Below are 24086 nucleotides of genomic sequence, written 5' to 3' on the forward strand. Positions count from 1 at the left end.
TATCCCTGCCAGAAGAAATTCCAAGCCAATTCACACGGCACCTTCATCAATTATATATGTATTTTCTTCATAGCATGTTATTTTTCACCTCTTAGGGCAATTTCTACATCCTGCTCTACGTCTATGAATCATGGGCCCGTTTCTCATTCTAGATTGAAAACTTTTTGAGAGAAGGGACTATTTCTGATTCTTCTTTATGTCTCCTCAAGAAGGTGGTACAATGTCTTACCTTAAAATAAGTGATTAATAAAGAGTAACTGACTTTATTGTTGAATTCTAGGAACATAGAGGTAAAGGCAAAGAGAAAAAAAATTAGCAAGAAGAAGGCTACAAATTAACTGTCTTACTGGAAAAGAAGGTGGAAGAACCATATGCTTTGGGAAGCAAGTCAGAGAACCCACTGCGATCACAGCTTTCACGGGAATTGTTAGGATCTGTGGAGGGAAGAAGCAAACCACAGAGAAATGAGTGTTTAAGTCTGCGATTGACACTGACAGTTGTTGCAGGGGGACAGTTATTTTGGGGGATTAAAAGAACCAATCTTGGGATGTATATTAGCATTAACCAACTGATAAGCAAAATTAAAATCACCCATGGATACTGTTTAATCTATCCATGTACTTCATAAAATGCACTGAAATACAATAAATTTCCACGTACTTCTCAGTGATTCGATGAAAACATGGTAAACAAGACCAAACAATGGGGAAGGAATGAAGAACAGATTTTTCATAATACAGGTTATTTTGTAGATTATTAATTTAAAAAGTAAAGTTCAATTATTCTCCTAAAACAATGAATGAAAAATCCAGCATTTTCTAAAGTTACATAGCTCTCTACTTTTTGTACTCAGCAATAAATTAACATCAACCTAATTTGAAAAAATGAGTTGAACGTTCCAGATTTTGAATCTCAACTCGTACTCTTATTTGCAATTCACAAAGATACTGATACTTTGCTAAGATATGAAATGTACTTATTCCTATCAAAAGTGATAAACGTGGATTCCTTATTTTTGGAGGTAATTAATTTGACATACTCCCAACATATCATTTATTATTAAATGACCAATTCTATTTATTGTGAATTAGTTTTCTTTCATGCGGGGGTTGTATGTACTGAACAGATAGGAGAACAAGGGTAGCAACTTGCTGACTTTAGCAGTGCTCGACTTCCCAAAGAGCTCTGAAATAATAAATCAAAATATTTAGGTGTGGCAGAAGTATGTCTCTTCAAAGTCTCATTGAATGCAACATGTCAAACCCCACAAAAAGCCTTTAAAAAGTTCACTGATTTTCACTTGGTTCCTTGACTTAGAATGACATGTAAATATGATTGTGAGAACTCAAATTAAGATGTGATTTCCTGATTGTATCTTCCTTTTTGGAAATGTTACACAGGAGGATATTTATGACCTCAGAAAAGAAAGAGACCTATCTCAGGAATTTCAGTCAGGGTCTGTGCAATGTTACAACTATTTGTAAGCAGGCTTCTAACAGCAATTCTAAATGTGCCAAATGCATTTTTCTGAAGTTGTTTTTAGTCAAAAGATTTGGGTTTTATCAGAAAACTATGAGCTAATGAACACCAATATTCTGTAAATTATTCTCAAAAGCTCAGTTTTTAAGGCATGAAAGTGGTAAACTGTAACTTTCTGAGTAAACTTAGTTCTCTGTTTCTATAAAAACAATAAAAGACTGAATTATTCAGAAAGACCCCATTGACATGAATCCCTGTAAATAACGTCCTTACCTCATAGTCTGTTGTGATCTGTATGGCCCCATCATGAATCCCTTCCAGTTTTTTTGCAGTAAGTTTGACTCTGAACACTGCAAAATATCCTGAAGCTAATATTACCTGTATGTAGGAGAAATGACATAATTCATCAGCCTTGCTGGCTGAAGTTTTCTATTAAAATGGAAAAGAAAGCTACAGTGATAAACTGACTTCAAAATCCTAACCTGTACCAGTGTAACACTGAATTACCATATCATCACATACAAATATCTCAAAATAATGCCCATCCCTGGATGTTTACCTACTATACTTATTCCATGGGCCACTGAGAAAACTAGTTCCCTGAGGAACAGCTGACTTCTCAGCTGCAAAGCTGGGGAGGGGTGTGGTCCTCACACCCCAACCGTGTACGTGCAGGGTCAAAGCGGGTGAGGGCTGCAGCAGAGGGACACAGTCTTCCACTAACCCTTTGGCCGCATTAGGGCACAAGTATTAATACAAAGTTGGTTATGCTTCAAGTTCTGAATTTAACTCTGTCATGTTTTAATAACCATGTCTTCAGATCCACTGAGATTGGATCATATGGAAACATCAAGAATCATGGAAAGAAGGAAAAGTTAAGCAATAAAAATGTGAAAGAAAGGAGAATGTGGATCTTGTTTTCTCAAGCTATTTGTTGATGTTTCTGGCGCTTAACCTTTTCAATCATGATACTTCCAAAAAACATGAAATTCAATTTGTGAAGTTGTACTTTAGTTTGTAGTAGTTATAGTTTACCTAGAGTTCACATTTACCTCAAAATAACAAATGTTGATATGCCAAACACACCCACTTTCCCCCCTTTATAAGCATTTCCGTGTTAGTTTTGTGCAATTCTAATGTTCTCATCATGACTCTAACCAGCCAAATAAGAGCATGTGTCTGAAGACCACAGAGAGCTGTTGGCAATGTGTGTTTCATAAGGAACAGGATGCTTATTTAGTTCATAGGTTTGGCTTTTTGGAAAACAGGTGGAAAGCAGTTGAAAGTTTAGGCATTACAAACTTAAAAAAACACATATTGTGGAGTTGCTATTTTGAAGCTGGCAACTCACTACAACTTCCTATTTTAAGTAAGCGTTCATAACAGTGATCTCATCTTTCGGTCCCTTGTTTTTGTGTTTATACAGTTTTATATAAAACCTAATTCTAAAACCCTAAAGTTTCAAGCAGGCTTCATGTTACTGAGTGGACCTCTCAAATTTAAGTAGTAAGTGTTAACACATGTTATTTAGTACGAGGAAATGATCCAGAGTCCTAAAATTATTAATTTATAATGTCTTATAAAAAACAGTATAATTCAACCATCTCAGATTAGATATACATACAATTTTACTGTAACTTCATTGTTGAAATGAACACATTAATGGCTGGTCTCATTATTATCCTTTTTCAGCATTCTATTTGTATTAAAAATAAAACCTCGGCTGGGGTGACAAATATTACTTCTCATGGGCATATCCTCTTTTATTTTAAAAGGAGGCTTTACTTATGAATCAAATTTAAAACATTATAAATTATTAAAATGCAAACACCCATATATCGACCACAATATCTGATTATGTAGCTTGAATGCCACACAACTGCAATTAGAATACACATTATTTAGTACTATTTCCCACTTTTTCAGAAATCCTTTTCCAAATTTCTCCATACAATCGTATTTACAGCTTTTTATTTGCTTTAATATTCAATCATAAAATCATGACTTTATGCATTTGGCTGTTTCCAGTCATTTGGAATTATTAATAATGCTATCACAAACATCTGCATTCTCATAGCTTTTGGCTCTTTAAATTACTTCCATGGGAAAAATTCCCAGAAGTGGTATATATTGCCAGATTGTCCTCCAAAAAACCTATTTTGGGGGATGTTTAAATGTTTAAGCCAAGTTTTATGACCTACGGCATTCCATGGAAGCATATTTGTCAGTAACCTCTGTGCATAAGGACATTTGCTTTTCCTTTTGTAAAACTGCCACAAGAAGTTCTATGCTAACCTACAGATGACATATGTTCTGCTCCTTTGAAGTCGTACAAGGTGATTCTACTAATTCTGTTCTGAGTAGGTATAAACTCCAAGTTCTCTTTTCAGTAGTGGTCAGGGCTTAGATTGCTATATTCATTTACTCTTGTTTCATGATCTTTTATGACCAACTGTACATAAGATAGAGTAAAAGTATATAGGGAGATTCACACAGAGATCCACCAAACGATGTTTGCCTCATTGATACTCTCTTCTAATCAGTACAGAGAATTGACCAGAAATATTACTGTATAATTGAAAACACCTTCTATCAATGTGCAGGGCTATCTCTTCTGCCTAGTGAATTCAATGAACACAGGGTTAGTTTACTACCCATGGGAATTTCTCCTGTAAGGACACTTGTGTTACAACTTAACTCCTTTGAGTCTCAAGTGCTCTCTCACCATGAAAGGAGGGGGCTTAAGCTGACTACCTATAAGGTCCTTTCAACATCAAATAGCCAGTGCTATTGCAACTCTCTTAAAAATATTACGATGACTAGTCTTCTATTTGAGGTTTACATCTAAGTTTTAGGAAACAATAAAAAAGTTAACTTACCGATGACTGGTCTGATAAAGAGGATTTTTCTAACTCTGGAAGGCTTGAGATTATTGTAGTTCTATTGCCTCTTTCAGTAGCTACGAGTTCTATTGATAAACCATCTCCAATGATATGCCAACTTTTTATAGCCAACTTAAAAAAGAGAAAGATATGAAAGTGATTATTGCGGCACTAGCATAAAATCCTTAAATGTGAGTTAGAATAAAAACAATTTTTTTTTTTACCTCAATTGGGTTGCTGTTTATAATTGCAAATAAAATATTACTTGCTTCTGTAGCACTCAGTATACCAAAATCTATGAAACGTTCTTCTATTTTGGGGGGTAATACAAAGTACTGGAAAGATATAAAAGAACTAGATTAAATGTAAAGTCACACTTATGTAAGAGAATGTTATCAAGAAAAATAACTGTATTAAGATATACTAAGGTTCCTATATTTTATGTAAATATACGCATACATAATATATAATTAAGAACTTTGCACAATGGAAATATTTTGATTACTCAGAAATGAAAACACTCATGGCCTCTACTGAATTGCTAGTTCTCCTCTGAAGGCACATAAAAGCAGCAGGAAACTAAAGTGCTAGGTGAGGTTAAGTGGAGCCCTGGAGAATTAGGCAAAAAGTCCTCAGTCTCAGCAAACATCACACATTCATGAAAGCAGCTATACACCAGTAATCATTTAAGCAAAAGAAATGCAGAAGGAGTGGTATAATAGTGACGGTCCCTTCAGCTCTAAAATTCTTATTGATGCTAGCTTTTTGGAGAACTACATTTCTATGTTTTCACTTTCTTTTTTTCTTTTATATCTTTCCTATCAGTTTTCTTTCTTATCTAAACTTCTTTCATTGATAATTGTAAGCACAGCTTTGTTTGGATTTTTTTCCCTGGCTTATTTTCTGTACTAGAAAGACCTTTATTTCCTTTCCTGCCGTATTTAGGTGACTATGCCAGCTGTGTCTTTCCCACCTATTCCCTCTCTCTTATCTGGTTCTCTTCTTCATTCTTGCACTTCCTGGTTTTGGTCATCTCTTCCCTACATAGTTTCCTTTTCACTCGCCCTATAGTATTTCTTCCCTGCTTATTATCTTTCTTCCACTTAGCTCGTTTTTAGCTTCCCCACGACTATGACAGTTTAAAAGCAAAACCAAGAGAAAGTGGAATGTGGAGAAGATCTAAATAGAGGCATAACTAGAGGAGTCAACTGCATCATGAGGAGACATGGCTGCTGGGAGGGTGAAAATCTTGTAAGTACTGACGAGGGAGGAATTAGGACAACTTGTAAAGCACAGAAACAGCAAAATTTAAGTGTGTGTAACACGATTGCCTGACAGTAGCTGAAAACACAAAAGATGTGTAGGGAGTTAAAATTTTAAAGGTAGATAGCATACTTACATCTAAAAAACCTGTGTATACCCGCACAGGTAAATGAAACTTAGAGGCATTGGTAATAAGTAAAATATTGTTATCTATGTGCTTGGATGATGTGGATGGCATAAAAAACAGAGTAAAGATGTATCCTGATCCATTTGGAAGAATTAAGACTGGTTTGCTGAAGTTGTGAACCTAGGAAATGATGGGAGAGAAAAAACAATGTGTCAGCATCATTTGCTTGGCAGATCAGTAAAATTAAAAGTATGAGGGTTCCCAGACATACTTTAAACATTGTTTTGGCTTCCTCTGGTAGCAACACATCATGAATGAGGATCGCAAAACTGAAAGTGTTAGTAAGGTAAACTGGCCTTTCCACAGGGTCAGCAGGAGTGTCCCGGATGTGAAACAGTGTTGCAGAGTGATCAAATCCCAAATAACTATTTGGAAAAAACAAAAACAAAATAAATTATTTTTATTTCCACATGTTAATTTAAAATCCAAGTTCTTTCGCTGTGAGTAATAATTTACGTTCAGCATTAGGACTGTTATTAGAGAATTAAGACTATAAACATTTTAGTGGTTGACCACATGGAGTCCCTGCCATGCTGGACATTAAACTATTATTGGTTAAAGTATAATTAGAAAATGAACTACATATATTATTGCCCATTTATAAAAAGCTGTAATTCTAGAACAGTGTTTTAACGAGTCTATAAAGGAATATAAATGATTTTGTTTCAAGTGACAATATACTTTAATAACAAGCCATAGCCACTTGCATGTTACAAAAAGAATTACAGAAAGGAAATGCTTCAAATGATGTAAAAATCACAGATTCATTTTTCTATTGTATTATGGAATCATTAAGACTTCATTTAAGCCCAAATCGTATCATCCCATTTACCTCTTTCTTCTAAAAAAGTAAAAGAAATAAACAAAATACAGGAGATTTTTCTCCTTTATAATTGAAGTTGTTCTTCTCAACACGAATTTCATGGAGTTTATGTGAATTTGGCTACTACTTTTGCTAAGATCAATGAATTTACTGATTAATAAAAAGTTAATTTACTGATTAATAAAAAGTTATAAAGTTTATCTTAAAGAAAAACTCACCCATCTAAAACCTCTGCTTGATATGGTATTTCAAGTTTAGAATAACTCTTTTCCTTTGCTTTAACAGTTATCTTCCCAGAAAACTGAGATGGTTTTTTTGCCTTTGATGCTGAAAGGAAGCATAAAACATAATCTGTCACCTTTTGCTACCAAAGAGTTTATACAGAGGAGGACGAGAGTGACTTTGCATGTGGACTGACAAAATCTTAAGAAGCTGAGCTTTCAAACTGGCACAAAGAATACTTTTACAACATTTTAATTGAAATATCACATTTTTCATACAAAAATGGAAAGATATTTTAATTTTCCTGTAATGGGATAAACAGGTAAGGAATTAGCAAGTGAACACAATTCAGGAGGAAAAGCGCTGTATCTGAGCTACTTCTCTACAGCCATAAGCTTTGGCTTTACCTATAGCAGGGTTTCTCAGCCTTGGCACTACGAACATTTTAGGCCAGGTAAACTCGCTGTTGGGTGGCAGGGTGGCTGTCCCTGTGCACCGCGGGATGTTGGGCGGTGCACAGGACGGCCTCGTGCTAGACATCAGCTGTGACAACCAAAAGTGTCTGTAGACATTGCCAAACATCCCCTGGGAGGCAAAACTGCCCAGCCCCCCAAACTGAGAACTGCTAGTTTACAGCTGGATTAAGAAATAACATTCCTTGTGTGGCCAGAGTCTTGCTATAAATACCAATAAAGTAGCCTGGTGCAAAAAATGTCAAGAGTTATGAGCTCTGACTTTTTATATTAGCCAACCCTAGCCTATAGTGTAAGAGGAGGCATATACCCTCCCTGCCATCATATTGTCCTCACAGATGAAGTAAAACCTTTAAGTTTTGTAACACTTCTGAATAATTCCATCTGGAATTACGGAAAAGAGTCAGTTGGATCCAATCTGTGTACCCATTAGATATTCTTTTCAAAGCAAATAAAGAAGCTGTGTATCTTTATCCCCTTTAAGTACTTCAGGAACACTTCCACTTATGACAAGAATTTATATGTAAGTTCTGCAAATGTTTGTTATCCAACTTTAGTACAAAAAAAAACAACAAAAAAAATGGTATGACATCTAGTATGTGGCTATGTACAGACGGTGCAAATTCAGATTTTTGAAACTCCCATTAAACCTCATTTCTTTCTGCCTGCTGTAGAGCCATTTCTGGATGCTTTAAATTTTTTTTTTTTTTTTTTTTTGCTATTTATTCTGACATAAGGCTGATAACAAGGGCCATAATTTAGTCATTTCATAGTATCTTATCAAGTTATATTTTAGCAATGAAGTGGTCAAAACCTCAAGAAAATTCACTTAAAAATCATAAAGAATCATGACTTGATGAGACATGCTTGCTTGGTAAGTGAACACTGTGGAGTTAATACTCATGGCACATTCTGAAATTTTTAATTTTAATTTTTAAATTAATTAATTATTTTTTTTGGCCACGCCTCTCGGCTTGCAGGATCTTAGTTCCCCTAACAGGGATTGAACCCAGGCCAGTGGACTGCCCGGGAATTCCCCTGAAAATTTTAAAAGTTAAGTAAAACAAGCATTTCTTTTTTTTTTTTTTTTAGTTTAATTTTTATTTATTTATTTATTTTTGGCTGTGTTGGGTCTTCATTTCTGTGCGAGGGCTTTCTCTAGTTGTGGAAAGCGGGGGCCACTCTTCATCGCGGTGCGCGGGCCTCTCACTATCGCGGCCTCTCTTGTTGCGGAGCACAGGCTCCAGACGCGCAGGCTCAGTAGTTGTGGCTCACGGGCCTAGCCGCTCCGCGGCATGTGGGATCCTCCCAGACCAGGGCTCGAACCCGTGTCCCCCGCATTGACAGGCAGAGTCTCAACCACTGCGCCACCAGGGAAGCCCAAACAAGCATTTCTTGATTGATTTTCACAGCAATCTCAAGGGTAATACCATTTGTATTGGAATCCGGGGTAGTGATGGGAGAGGTGGGAGGTGAAAGGTGGAGGGATTTTCCCATGATAATAAAAACCACTTTTAAGAAATGTAGCACCTGCTTTAAAAGATGCTTTCCCTTGTCTTTGTGTTAAATTTTACACCATTTCTTTAAGAAACACTTATTTTGGAGTCTGTGATCTCAGAACCACCATTCCTGACTTTCATTTATCTCAGTGGAAACAGTCGCTGTATTGTCAATACAGGAGCTGGAAAAGAAGAATGGGGGAAGTACACAGCACAGCTGCCCCAGTGTATACCCCCCACTCCTTGGATTTAGCAGAAGGGTAGGTCCTACATGTTGTTCTTGGGGTCAGAAATTATTACTGGTCGCTCTCTTTCTCCGTAAGGGAAGACAATGTACCTGCAGATACTGACACTGATACTGGTGGTCATGGCTGGTATCTTAGCAACACAGAAGACAATTTATCACACATTTGGAAATATCTGTGCTATCAAGCCTTCTACAATACCGATTATTTCCTGACAGCTGGACTATGGAAGTATGCCATGTATTTAATCTTAACTTCTTTGGGAGTTTTCTCTGAGCTCATAGGATGAACACTGTGCTGGCAGCCAACTGTGCAGTTGCTCCAGATTCTCCCCAGACTCTCCATGTGCATGGAGTGAGCACAGATGCTCTCACAAACACTGTGCCACACTCAGCAGGTCACTCAGTGACCAAATATTCTCTTCTGATGAGGAGCTTAGCTGTAAAATGTGGACCATGAGCAAAGATGGCTTTATCATGAGGCCAAAGCTTAAGCTTCAGGGCTCCTCACTTGCCCGTGTAACCCTAACCCTTATGAGAAAAGTCCCACTTGGAGTTCCAGCTTTCATTAAATTTGAATTACATATACAGCTAGACAGCCATTACATCACTACTCAAAAAATTTTATGACAGCAAATTCAGTAAATGTTCTAGTAAAGTGGGCAAAACTGAATAAAAACGTGCTATTAAAATATGTTAAAGTCTGGGTTAATATTTCAAATGTCAAAATACACAGTATACATGTCTGAAATAATTGTTACCTAATTTGACAATTCTATCATGAAGGCAGTTATTTTAGTTTAGGTAGGACAGTCTGCCTTGTTAATAAAAGCCAATATATGGAAATGTTACAGAAAATACTTTATTTCTGCTCTTAAATTCAAACATGCTTCTGAAATTCAAATATATATTCACTTAATTACAAAAATTAATGACTTCATAATTAAGGCAAAGCATAATAGGTATATATGTGAAAGAGCCCAGATAACAAAAATTTAATTCCAATCCTAATGTATTTGCTAATATTAATTTAGGTTTATGAAGTTACAATATTTTCTTTCGTGAAACAATCAAATAAGAGTTGGTGATGATTTTCAAGAAAAACCAACCTAACCAGTACTATAAAATCTGACTGTAAAATGGTCTGGGTTTCTATATTAAGATGTCAACATAGATGCCTTCTAATTTATCAAAATAAGAGCACTCTATCAGAGAGAAAAAGTTGAATACTTACCATCAAAGCTGATACTTGCAACCTTGGTATATTTACTTTCTGAAGCTTTTAATGTAATTGGTTTAAAGTGTACCGTTATAGCGTCATTTTGTGGTGTAGGTCGAATGCTCTGCAAAGAGAAAAATTTACATAGCATTATTTTCGTCTAGTGGTTCAGTTTATAGTGAAAAGTAAAGCAGAATCAAAACTTGAAAAGTTTAACTTTATGCGGTCCCTTTAAATAGAGTAGGCTAAGCTGATAAGACCTCAAATTAACTTCATTAGACTATTTTTATGAAATAAAATGATGACCAGAAGAAAAATGTATGATAAAGTGACTGTAAAAAGTACAATGGGTATGAATACATAAAAGAGAAGAAAAGGTATTTATTTTCTAAATGAATGCCTAATTTATATATAAGAGAAGGAGACATGAGGACTTATGATAGGGGCTGCAATCCCAGCTGTGGGGTGAACCGTGAGGCAGCTGGCAGGGATGCGCAACCTGGAAGAGGTCAGAACGCTTTCAACTTAACAAAATGAGAGCTTTCTATTCAAACAACTAAACCTAAAACAACAACAACAACAAAACAGTAAAAGCTTGCACTTCTTGAGCAAGCTTAAAAAATAAATACTATTTAAGTGCAGTTACTTTTTTAATATGATAATCTGCACTGACACAAAGCATTTTTCATGGGAAGGGCCCTTAAAGATACCAACTTCCTTCCCTGTTTTACAGATGAAGGACACCTTGCAATATTGAGTGATGTTTCAATAGCTTGGCATCCAGAGACAGAACTGGAAACCAGCTGTCCTGACTTGGTCCAGGGCCCTTCACCTGGCATCCTACTGCCCAAACATATACTAATGAAAATCGTGGTATTGAACACAAGTCTTGATCAAAAATCTTCTTTTAGAATACAATTTGAATATTCTTTTGATTTCAGAACACTTCTGGGATTTCTGTTGAATTTTCAGGGGCTTTATAAACTTGTCAAAGCCACATGTTTCCAGTAGAAAGGAACACTCATCAGGCAATCCCGCTAACATGGGCACAGTCAGATCCCCGTGAGCCACCAGGTTCTTCACCCAGCTCCCCACCCACCTTTTCTGCTCATTTATAAAGGTGGAATCTGCCTATAGAGAATGAAGGACAGTCCTTTGAAGGCACAAGAAGCACCTCAGAAGAGTGTGAGGAAAAGCAGTCTCTTGCACTGTGTTTCAATCATAGGAAACAAAGTTGGTTACATACAGAGTGATGACAGACACTGCTATTTAGTCCCAGTCAGCAGGGCACCTCCCTTCCCACTGCCGTTAGTCCTCAGCTGTTAGGGTGTCTTTACTGGGCCTGGGAGGATGGCCCTGCAGTTTCCTGTGCTGGAAATCTTAATTGCCTTAGCTCTTGGCCTCAGGCTCTCCCAGCATTTTAACTCTTCTTCTTTCTTCTTCTTCTTTGAGAACTCCTCATTTGCTTTTGAATCTCTAATGGAGCTGGGAGTTGACTGGCTCATATCAATATATTTACTATCAATAAGCTTGCTGTTATTAGCAATCATTTAAAGTATGAATCTCTTCATTCCTTGAAGGGTATGTATGTATGTATATATGTATACGTGTGTGTGTGTATTTTTAACAGTAAAACAAAGCAGATTGACTGTAAGATAAACTACAAACTGGACAAAAGGTTCATTTGGTTTCATCACATTACACTAAAAACTTTTTCCGAAGGAAAGGAAAGCAGTATAGAAGTACGTGTGAGACCCAGAGCGATGAGTTTACAACAGGATACTAACTATTTAACCAGCAGTGTGAGTCTGAGTAAGCTGCCCATTTACTCTGGGACTTATTTCTCCCACCCGTAAAATCCTAGGGGTTGGGTTAGATTTTTTTCTAAGTTTCCACCTATCTGAAAAATTTTGTGATTCTATTAATTTTGCTGTTTTTTTGGTGGGGGGCTGCACCACACAGCACGTGGGATCTTAGTTCCTTAACCAGGAACCCAGATTGAACCCGGGCCCCCTGCAGTGGAAGTGCAGCGTCTTAACCACTGGACCACCAGGGAAGTCCCTAATTATGCTGTTTTTTTTTTTGAATTAGCCACATTTATCCTGAGGTCAGGATTTGTTAGAGAGATGACCTTATAAAGCCTTACAGTTTACAGAGGACACATACGGTTCCTAATTCTTTCACTTGCTCTATTGATTATGATACAGCAGCAATGGAACCTTGACCATTTTCAAACACACTTAAAGAATGTAAGTGGTGGTTCATCAGTAACAAGCACAACCCCATGCCAGAAACAGCTAAGCAATGGTATCTATTACCATATAGTCACAGTAAGTAGTAAGAACTAAGAATAAATATGTGATGAAAAAAATGTTTTTCTCACGTGAAACACTCTTTAAGATTTTTCTTACCAGAGGAAAACTTTACATTCAGTATTATTACCTTAAAACATGTCACACTAACAGTAAAATAATATTCAACTGACTCATGTTTTATACAAATGGTCTAAATAAAATTGTTCACTTGTTACCATTAAAAGAAAAAAAATCCCCCAATCAGTTAAAACCTGTTTTCCAAGGAAACAAAAACAAAGCGAGACAAACAAGCAAAACACTTAAATAGTTGGCTCATTCTGACGGTTTTAAATGAAAAATAATAAATAATCATTAACTTGTAATAAGCATATTTATACTAACAATATATTTTAGTACCAGTCACTAACTGTTGCTTACTTAAAGATAATCAAGAAGTGGAAAAAATATGGCAAGATTCCCAGGAAAGGCAGTTTGCACAGGCTCGAAGTATACTGGGTTGGCCAAAAAGTTTGTTCCGTAAGAGCGGAAAAGCCCGAACGACCTTTTTGGCCAACCCAATAGTTCCAGCCTTTCTCACGACATTCACACCCAACTAATGCTCAGTAACTCTCAAGTGAAACTCAAGGCTCAGGACATTCTGAAACTACTCAACTACTTTGAGCAAGCAAGAAAAAAAACCTTTCAGTATATAGCGATTGTATTTTTAACAGTAGGTGCACAAATGAGCTAAGGTACATGTCAAGTTGACATTGGTAAAATTAATTAAGTACAGCTGTGATTCTTATTCATTAATTAGCAAGGAAACTTCATACAAAGGTGCCTTAAGACATCTCAAGCAAACTTATTCCATCATTTATATAGCATTAATGTTTTATAAATATTGAGGAAAACCATATTCTCAAAGTTGCATTATAGACAACGTCAGGAAGGCTTGGACCTGGGCATCTTGTCCATTGACAGGCGAGGAACTTATATTTGGAGCTGCTTGCTTTAGTGGTCTTACATCTTGAAAGATGAAGAGACTCTGAATTCCCTGAAGGGGAATTTTTAAAAACCCTCTGGCTTTTAGCATTGTTGAGCTCATCCTAAAATTCTATATATTTGTGAAATGGAGGGAGGGAGGGACCCTTAAAAAAATGCACCAGTCTCTAGGTCTGGCATATTATGGAGAAAAATACAGGAAAAACCTTGGAAAGCTCTCTTAAAACTCAGTTGCCATGGTAGATGGGTTCATCTCCTGGCTGATAAGGCGAGGAGTCCAAGCTACCATCATTTCTCAAGTGGACCATGCAACAGATTTTTAACCTTCTGCAGTTCATTCTCCACAAGCAGCTACACTGACTTTTTACAACGCATAAATCAAATGACATCACTCTCTTGCTTAAAATTCTGTAATTTCCCATTGCACTTATAATAAAATCTAAACCCCTCCCAGGGCCCCAGGGAGGCCTGCTTGACTCTCCAGCCTTCATCTTTTCCATTCAAACCACCCGCCAACCCTGTTTCCCTTGACATCAAAGCCATTCCTTTGCACTTGCTGATCCCTTTGATGGGAACACTTGGCCACCAGCTTTTCTTATGGGTGCCTACCTCTCACTCTTGAGTTATTACTGCAAACATCAGCTCTTCAGAGACAACTCTATCTGAACCAACTCCCTCCCCGACTTACGTGCCATTCTGTTTATTTCTCAATTTACAATTATGCTGCATACCTGTTTGTCTGTCTCCCAGCTAAAAAATGAGCTCAGTAAAGACAAAAGACCTTGGTTGTCTGATCCCCTTCTGTATTCTCAGTACTTAGCACAGAAGCCAGCATATAGTTGATGCTTATTAAATATTTACTGAATGAGTGAATGAAGGAATGAATGAGGAAATGAGATAAAACTACCAAAACACTGGCAGAGTATAGGCTTCGGATGTTAGAAAAAAATACATACATAGGTAGATACAAATGTAGATCTAAACACATATACGTAAATCAACAGGTTAATAGGAATATTGAATATAAAATGATATATTCATAAAGACTTGATTAATAAGTATCATTATCTTCCTAATATACTTTCATGTAACTTGCACATTTTACAGTTGAATTAAGTCACTTAAAAATAAAAAGGTCTGGGCTTCCCTGGTGGCGCAGTGGTTGAGAATCTGCCTGCCAATGTAGGGGACACAGGTTCGGGCCCTGGTCTGGGAGGATCCCACATGCTGCGGAGCAACTAGGCACGTGAGCCACAACTACTGAGCCTGTGCGTCTGGAGCCTGTGCTCCTAACAAGAGAGGCCGCGATAGTGAGAGGCCCACGCACTGTGATGAAGAGTGGCCCCCGCTTGCCGCAACTAGAGAAAGCCCTCGCACAGAAAGGAAGACCCAACACAGCCAAAAATAAATAAATTAATTAATAAAAAAAAATAAAAAATAAAAAAATAAAATAAAATAAAAAGGTCTGACTCATTTTCCCTATTTGGAAAACAAGGACCTGTGTACGTTACAAGAGAGCTGTATCAAACAAGGTAATCCGTGTAAAGAACCTAGATACGTCTAACCCATGGTAAGAACAAAAATGTTCACTTACAATGTATCCTAAAACTCCTTAATAAAAGAGAAAAGGAGGAACATGGGCCTATTTATATTTAATTACCTATCATAAATGAATTACATTTTTTCATTCACATTCTTAGAATTGCTAATTTCATTTTTCTAGAAAATGTTTATTGAAAAAGACATTTGTTTGAGTCCATTTATTGTATGTAAAAAGTTAGACCAGAATGCTTGGGCTAAGTAAAGGCACTTTCCCATCAAATCTCTAAGCCCTCACATTTGGAGAAGTGACTTCAAGGCCTGAAGTCTGCCCAAAAAGCATGAGAGTTCCTCCCCTGTACAAGGCATCCCACAGACTGAAGAAACCAGTAAGAGACAAACAGCATGCAGAACACATAAAAGTAAAAATTATCTGACATCTCAAACTGAGGCAATGGCAAGTGATCCACCAATAGGCAGGGTCTGCCCTACAGGCAAATGTGCTGCTGAATCCCAGGACGTGCGGCCAGATGGTGCGCTTCAGGAGTTTTCCTTCATGGAGGTTAGTGCCCTGAGCATGTGGGCAGGAAAGGGCTGGGAAGGGAGTTGTATGCACATCATCACGTATGTGGTAACTGTGCTTCATGCTGCCAACTGGGCTCAAGAAGAAATCCAGGACCAAGAAGTTCAAAGAACATAAGTAGGTTGTAGCCAAAGCAACCTGGACAAATCTAGCAGAAGGAATCACGCTCCATTACAGAGGAAAGTCTGATATACTAAACTAGAAAATTTGAACAAAATGGATCACAATTCTGAGTACAAAGTGAGGTTTAAAAATGTTGTAACAGAGCAGTGATTCTTAGGCCTTTGCATTTCACTGGTAAAATCTAAAATGTGTGTGTGTGTGTGTGTGTGTGTGAGGAAGTCTAACAGAGGTTTTCTAACTTTTTATTTTGCAAATGTGAGGATGTTGGTGGCAGGGAAGGAGAAATTCCTACTATCTACTACCTTTATTCATAAAACAAAGGGTATTTTAGTATCAAACCAAAAAAAAAGAGGAAATTAACAAAACCAAAAGTTGGTCCTTTGAAAGGGTCAACAAAATTGACAAACCTTTAGCTAGACTGACCAAAAAAATTTTTTTAATATAGAGAAGACTCTAATTGCTAAAATCAACAATTAAAGATGGGCCATTACTACCTACCTCACAGGAAAAGAAAAAAAAATTATTATAAGGGAGTACTGTGAACAATGGTATGCCAACAAATTAGATAACTTAGATGAAATGAAAAAATTCCTAGGAAGACATGTTACTGAAACTGGTTCAAGCAGAAAAAGAAAATCTGAACAGGCCTGTAGCAAGTAAAGAGATTGAATTAATAATTTAAAAACTTCCCACAAAGAAAAATCCAGGCCCAGATGACTTTATTGGTGAATTCTACCAAACATTTAAAGAAGAATTAACACCAATCCTTCAAAAACTCTCCCCAACAACAGAAGAGGAAAGAACACTTCCCCACTTATTCTATTAAAAAAAAAAAACAAAAACCCTCCCCCAACTATCTACTACGTTTAATAATAAAAAAACAAACATTTTAATGTCAAAGAAACAACGACATTATCTCAGGATAGTCCTTATCCAGAAAGGGTGTTTACAACTTTATGTTAATTATGTTAACATATACACACTCATATTTTTGTAAATATTTATATTGCTCTTATTTTGCTCATTTTTCTATACACTTGTGAAAATTTCAATACAGATTAAAGAGCCAAAAACAATCACTAACCCCTCAATACAGCAGTAACAGTCAGCATTATGTGTTTTTTTTTTTTTAAGAAAAATATAGTATCAGGGTGGCTAGGTCAAAGGAGCTGTTCCTTGTCATCTGTGGAAGGGTCCCGGGCCCTTGAAGACTTCACTGAGGAGCAGGGGCATGAACCCCAGCAGACTCAGGAACCTTCAGAGCAGGTCTCTCTCAGTCGGCCTAACACTGGAGTGCTAGGAACCTCAGGTTGGGGTAGTTTGAGCTCCACTGCAGATTGGGGGAAGTTCTTTACCATAGGGGTCCTCATCCCCCGGGCCGCCGACCGACTGGTAGCAGTCTGCGGCCTGTTAGGAACTGGGTCGCACAGCAGGAGGTGAGCGGTGGGCAAGCAAAGCTTCATCTGCCGCTCCCCATTGCTCCCCATCGCCCGCATTACTGCCTGAACCATCCTGCACCATCCCCCCACACCCACCCTGGTCCGTGGAAAAACTGTCTTCCACGAAACCGGTCCCTGGTGCCAAAAAGTTTGGGGACCACTGCTTTACCAGACTCCATTCCCCTAACCCACCCCCAATTCTCCTACCTAGCAGGAAGAAATACTAGGTCGTATGGCAGGACACTGCTTAGACTATGACTCTACTAGTGAGCAAGGTCTACCCAGATTTTGCTTTAGCTCACAACCTCACCTCCTGGTGAGGTTCCCAAGTTACAAAGAGAATAAGGGAAGAGGAAAGCAGTATATTTTTATTATAACCTGTGCTGATGTCAGAAAACCTAAATTCAGAGAACTCTGATAAAATGAAATAGATCAGATGGGCTTTGAGACTTAACAGACCGTTGCCCATCCCTGCCCAAACCCAGAGTTTACCACCAACTGGTGGAATAGAGACCAAAGAGAAGGCAGTATACAAACCCCAAGTGATGGGAGAGATGGTCATCCCAGATAACCACATTTTAATGCACAGTGACCTTGCTCACCATCTCATGACACTCCAATTCCACTACAAGGCATCAAAGTCACCTGTTCTGCGAGTATGTGTGAGGGGGAGAGAGGACCCTAGTTTACAGTGTGCTGTCAAGGGTAACTACGGCAGCTGTGGGTTAGAAGGGGTACCAGAGACAAATGTTAACAGCACTCAACCACTACCTACCATATTTATTTGCTTCCTTATTTCTCTTTCCAACTCATCTGAGTCTTTTCTTCTTTTTACTTAATCGTACCTTAAGTCTAACAACCCGTTTTTCTTTGCACATGGCATGCAGATCCTAGGATTTATCAGACTCTACAGGCCTAAACAGGAACCTCATGAAATCTGGTTCACACTTAGCTTAGAGAAGATTGTCCACATGCCCTTCTCATCCTGAAAATCTGGTGATTAGAGAGGCACAACAGGTTTCTTTTATGACACTTTGAACCAAAGTGTCACCAGGTCACCACAAAACAGAATTCCTTTAGAGCAAGAGTTTAGTCATTTTAAACTTTGTCATAAGTTTAAAAATAAAGAATATATAAATTAGGAAAAAAAAAAGTAAAAACTTACTGTTATTGGTACATCTTTTGTTCCTGAATTTAATAAATGAAGATTTAAAACTTTTGGTAGATCTGTTAAAATTGAGGAAAAGAAAATATTTCTTAAAATGGTATGCTTTATAGCAAGTTAGAATCTTTCTCTTCTTAGATATCAGACGGAATATATTTTAGAATGTGAACTAGAATAACAATCACACTTATAAAAAGAATGTGACAATCACATTCCTAGACAGGAACTGCCTTACTTTTAAGGACAGTGAGTACTATAGGAAGTGACCCCTCCTAAACAATTAGACCAAACAACAAAACAAAACAAAATTTTTCAGTGAAATTGACGTTATCACTAATCTTTTAGTTTTCCAGCAAAGCATAATGAAGCAATTCAGTAAAGTACAATATAAAATTATTATATTAAAACCAAATCTAATTTTCAAAAATGGGTCTTCAATCCTAAACACCCAAATTTTTAATTACATATGGCCCATAGGAATCCCATATTACAGGTACTCTTACTTTTCTCTTAATAAATCCTTTTTTGGTTATTTTCAATTTTAGAATTTGAATTCTTTCTCTGACCATTGGGGACCAATTTCTAACATTACGTTATTATAATGCAATTGAATAATCCATATCTAAACAAAAATCCAGAAGTAAATCTTTTTACTTCCTTTATTTTACTATTAAAAGAAAAGATTCAGCATAACTAAATAGGTGAGAAACTGGATTAAGAAACTAAGAAACTACTTGATGCCTCAATCTTCCATTTAGAAGACTTAAGTTATCCATGACATTGCTTTCCCATCTTGTAAGCAGTGGTATCCCTCAGAGGAATGGGGTATAAATCACTAAGGGCTCTGAGTTCCCAAAAGTAGATTTCTACAAGATCATGTAACCCACTGAGAAATAACTTTCAAAGTTGAATTAATTACAAAGGAGTTAAAGTAGAGCCATTCAGCAATGAATACAGGGGTTTTTTAAAAGACCTATAAAGACACTGTCTCTTTTTTTACCTTGTGTTCGCAGTGTACCAAAATCTAACATTTCAGTTGAGGAATAAATTCCAGGAGCTTGGAAAAAAGAAAAGAAAACAATTATATTTCACTTCGCCAGAGTAGGATGTACTGAAACCAAAACAAACTTGCAGCTCCTTTAGTCATCCACTCACCTGTGGTAACTTCCACCTCAACTGGAAGAATGATAAACTCCGTGCTGTCTGAAGCATTAGTCTTTATTCTTATGAAAGCTGTGTGATTATCTGCTTCTCTAGATGAAAAACTGGCTCTCATCACTCCCTTGGTTTCATAAGGAGGAATTTCCTGACAAGTTAACAGACCATAATGTAGCAAAACCACCATAGTTTACTGAATAAGATGACATCACCTGAAAGATGCATTATTATTTTATATACTTACTAAGAAAAAAACATATTGCCAATTAAACAAATATATTCATTCCACTGATTATAACACACAGTCCAATTCTGGAGGATGTTAAATGATAAAAACACACATATCTTAAAACTAATGAAGTATGGTGTGTAAAACTGAGCAAAATGAAAGAAATAAAATCACATGAAAACAAATTGTCAATGGCAAAATCATCATTAAGAGGTAGAGTTAATCCATAAAAATCAATTATTCTTTGATGTATTGCTGGTGCTTGGGTATATAATTCAGTCCTGAAATTCTCTAAACAACAGAAACATCACCATCAAAGGGAAACTGCTTTTCCAGAAGTTTACAGGATTCTCTTTTTTTTTTTAAACAGATCTTTATTGGAGTATAACTGCTTCACAATACTGTGTTAGTTTCTGTTGTACAACAAAATGAATCAGCCATATGCATACATATATCCCCATATCCCCTCCCTCTTGAGCCTCCCTCCCACCCTCCCTATCCTACCTGTCTAGGTCATTGCAAAAAGGATTCTCTCTTTTTTTTAAATTTATTTTTTATTTTTTTAAACAAAATTCTTTTAATTGATGGACTTCCAGATACATCTCTGTAATACTTTTTTCCCTACATTTTTTAGTAGCATACTCATTAACTGTCTCTTCATATGACAATAGTTTCAGAATATACTTTTTTCTAGCTAAATGTTTTATTTATTTATTTATTTTAACATCTTTATTGGAGTATAATTGCTTTACAATGGTGTGTTAGTTTCTGCTTTATAACAAAGCGGAATCAGCTATACATGTACATATATCCCCATATCTCCTCCTTCTTGCGTCTCCCTCCCACCCTCCCTATCCCACCCCTCTAGGTGGTCACAAAGCACCGAGCTGATCTCCCTGAGCTATGCGGCTGCTTCCCACTAGCTATCTATTTTACATTTGGTAGTGTATATATGTCCATGCCACTCTCTCACTTCGTCCCAGCTTACCCTTCCCCCTCCCCGAATCCTCAAGTCCATTCTCTACGTCTGCGTCTTTATTCCTGTCCTGCCCCTAGGTTTTTCAGAACCAGTTTTTTTTTTTTTTAGATTCCATATATATGTGTTAGCATACAGTATTTGTTTTTCTCTTTCTGACTTACTTCACTCTGTCTGACAGACTCTAGGTCCACCCACCTCACTACAAATAACTCAGTTTCGTTTCTTTTTATGGCTAATATTCCATTGTATATATGTGCCACATCCTCTTTATCCATTCATGTGTCAATGGACACTTAGGCTGCTTCCATGTCCTGGCTATTGTAAATAGAGCTGCAGTGAACATTGTGGTACATGACTCTTTTTGAATTATGGTTTTCTCAGGGTATATGCCCAGGAGTGGGATTGCTGGGTCCGTATGGTAGTTCTATTTTTAGTTTTTTAAGGAACCTCCATACTGTTCTCCAGAGTGGCTGTATCAATTTACACTCCCACCAACAGTGCAAGAGGGTTCCCTTTTCTCCACACCCTCTCCAGCATTTATTGTTTGTAGATTTTTTGATGATGGCCATTCTGACTGGTGTGAGGTGATACCTCATTGTAGTTCTGATTTGCATTTCTCTAATGATAAGTGATGTTGAGCATCCTTTCATGTGTTTGTTGGCAATCCGTATATCTTCTTTGGAGATATAGTCTATTTAGGTCTTCTGCCCATTTAGGATTCTCTTTAAATGATAACCAAGAGAGCGTAGACTCTGCTCTCCTTTCATTTAAAACCTAACAAAACAAAGCTTCCCAAGCAAATCCACAGTTCACCAACCATGTTCAGTAAGGCTCTGAGCATGTAAGATAGCATAACTTTTTAGGCTCATAAAAAGAGAACACTTACATATACACTAGAAGGAAGACTCATTGGAAAAAAAATTTTTTTTTGAGGTATAATTCTTTTCCTGGTTTTTGAATAATCTGGCTCCCTTGGGACCACCAGAGTTTTTCTGCACACACCTTTTGGCCTATTTTAGGAAATCCTCGTGGTTTAGAATTTACTGGTCTTCACTTGCCTCTACTCTCTTAACTTTTTAGTCTCAAAGTAGGAAAGAAGTGACTGGAACCCTCCTGGGGCCACTAGAGATAGACCATCCACTTCCCCATCTTTAGGAGCTGGGGTTTTCTCATGTATACTGAAATGGGCTGGGGGTGAGGTCAAGGCCAATTGACTTTTTCTCACTCTAGATTTGTAGGAATAAGTCACTATATCTTTTCTCGTAGCTGCTAGGAGTATTAAAACAATCTGCCATGTCTGCTACCATTCATTACAGTTCTTAACTAATTAGAAATCTGAATTTTTTTATGTTTATTTATTAGAATCCGGTTATATTTCATAGTAAATTCTTAGTTCTTCTATCTAGAATTATAATACAAATTTAATTGCTTATAGTTAATTCTATGAAGCATTGTTTTATACACTATTTCTCCCAAAGGCTTTTCAAACAATATCATAATTTCAAGGTATATCATTTTTGTGAAAGGATATAAAAAGACCATCCATTACATATTTCTACCTGCTAGAGTGTTCTACATCTTAGAAGTTAACCTAGTCACTGACAAATTGGTTTCTAAATGTTCAAGTCAATATCTTAAAAATGTCCCCTCCACGTCCCTTCCCTGGCTGAGACTGGTCAGATGACAGAATCTAGAGGCTGTGTGTGTTTAACAGAGCAATTAACAAAGAAACTTTGATGTTCAGAACCTATTCATAGTGGTCAGGTCCGTGTGTCTTCAATTACGAATGAGCAGCGATTTTAGTGACCTCGGTACAAGAACTGCATTTTCTATGACTTTCCCTTCTTTGATTAAAGCTGGGTAGGCAACATTAAAAAAAATAAAAACAACCCTCCTATGGCAGGAACCTTTGTAAATAAGGTAGTTACTATGTATTCATTAATCTGTTAATATTTGCTAGTATTCGCCAAGAAAAAGTGATTCTCTAACCATGGACACAGAATACTGTCAAATGTTAAATAGCATTAAACGTGGCTATAGACCGCCTAAAAATGTAAAGTTTCTAAGTTATCACGAGGGCCTGACTATGTTCCCTCTGCAAATGGCATCTCCTCCATCAATAGTAAGTCTGCATGTTCAATGCTTTACCTTAAAAAATGTAGCAGGTCCTTCCCATGGCTTCTTTTTTTTTTTCCTTCAATATTAGTGTAAAGCATATTATAAATGATTAGATTCAGAGACAACTTTACCAATATTATTCTGAGGAAGAATAGTTAAAACCTCTGTCTTTCCACACAGTGGGTTAAAGCTTACACCAATTTTTGTTCACTGCTCTTTCCAAAAATTACTATTCTGTTTCTGTCTCTCCAATTTTCAAGTATATTTGATATAAATTTATTTATTTTTTAAAATTAATTTTTACTGGAGTACAGTTGCTTTACAATGTTGTGTTAGTTTGATATAAATTTAATATTAAGACAATAATTATGGAAAAGTCACCCATATTTCTTCGGGTGATGAGGAGTTAAGTATTTTCTGGTGTATTTAAGAGAATAACTGGTCTCATGTGAGCTCACAAGAGAGAAGAACACGTCAGCACTCACCCACAGTTTCCTGGTGCCTCCCTGCTGACCTGTCGGAAGCTCGAGGTGAAGATCTCCTCCGCTCGAGTACATTTCTACAACCTGTGACAAAGGAGCACATGATGGTTAAGTCAAAATCATGTTTTCAATGCAAGTGATTTGCTGTTATACAGAAACGTCTGACACTCTAATTGTTCATCAGAAAAAATTTAAAGACGTTTACAGATACAAATGTAGGATAAGTGTGGTGTCACATCACCAGAAGCAGTGCTCAATATGGGTAAGCAATGGTGGTATATTTAATTAAAACAAGGTAACTTTGAAATACTGAACTCGGAAATAGTGTAGCTGTTTCAGAGACTGGATTTTAGGAAATCCAACTGTAGGACATTTATTTCTATTTTTTCCTAAGGAAACAGTTTATGGAAAGTATCATATTTTAGAAATACAAATTTTGCAGTTCTTATAGTAACACAAATGCTTCTTTATTCACACATTTATAACAAGATCTAGCAGCAGATCTAATAACTACTGTAATTGTGACATAGTGAAGAGCATATCTTTCTTCAGCATATGCAACAATATCAGTGCAGTATGAAAATATTTGAAGTCTTCTGTAGCAAAATCACAGCTACTATTAATATATCTCTGTGGCTTGTACCTACACCCATGACTTTTTCTTTTAAATATTTATTTATTTAT

The 24086-nt window shown here is 36.8% G+C and overlaps 1 protein-coding gene across 1 annotated transcript in view; it reads right to left on the reverse strand.

Moving 5' to 3' along the window:
- The window catches only part of TMEM131 (transmembrane protein 131), a 190675-nt gene that overhangs the window by 49647 nt on the left and 116942 nt on the right, over window positions 1–24086 (reverse strand). The window contains exons 8-19 of the mRNA XM_061210791.1: window positions 23406–23486; window positions 19592–19742; window positions 19437–19493; window positions 18437–18498; window positions 10307–10415; window positions 6853–6961; window positions 6023–6176; window positions 5761–5931; window positions 4586–4696; window positions 4359–4493; window positions 1753–1857; window positions 348–434 (exon numbers count right to left, since the gene is read on the reverse strand). Coding sequence (XP_061066774.1) covers window positions 348–434; window positions 1753–1857; window positions 4359–4493; window positions 4586–4696; window positions 5761–5931; window positions 6023–6176; window positions 6853–6961; window positions 10307–10415; window positions 18437–18498; window positions 19437–19493; window positions 19592–19742; window positions 23406–23486 — 1332 coding nt within the window. The remainder of the gene's footprint in view (window positions 1–347; window positions 435–1752; window positions 1858–4358; window positions 4494–4585; window positions 4697–5760; window positions 5932–6022; window positions 6177–6852; window positions 6962–10306; window positions 10416–18436; window positions 18499–19436; window positions 19494–19591; window positions 19743–23405; window positions 23487–24086) is intronic.

The sequence above is a fragment of the Eubalaena glacialis genome, chromosome 14 (genome assembly GCF_028564815.1).
Source record: "Eubalaena glacialis isolate mEubGla1 chromosome 14, mEubGla1.1.hap2.+ XY, whole genome shotgun sequence".
In the NCBI taxonomy this organism is placed as follows: Eukaryota; Metazoa; Chordata; class Mammalia; order Artiodactyla; family Balaenidae; genus Eubalaena; species Eubalaena glacialis.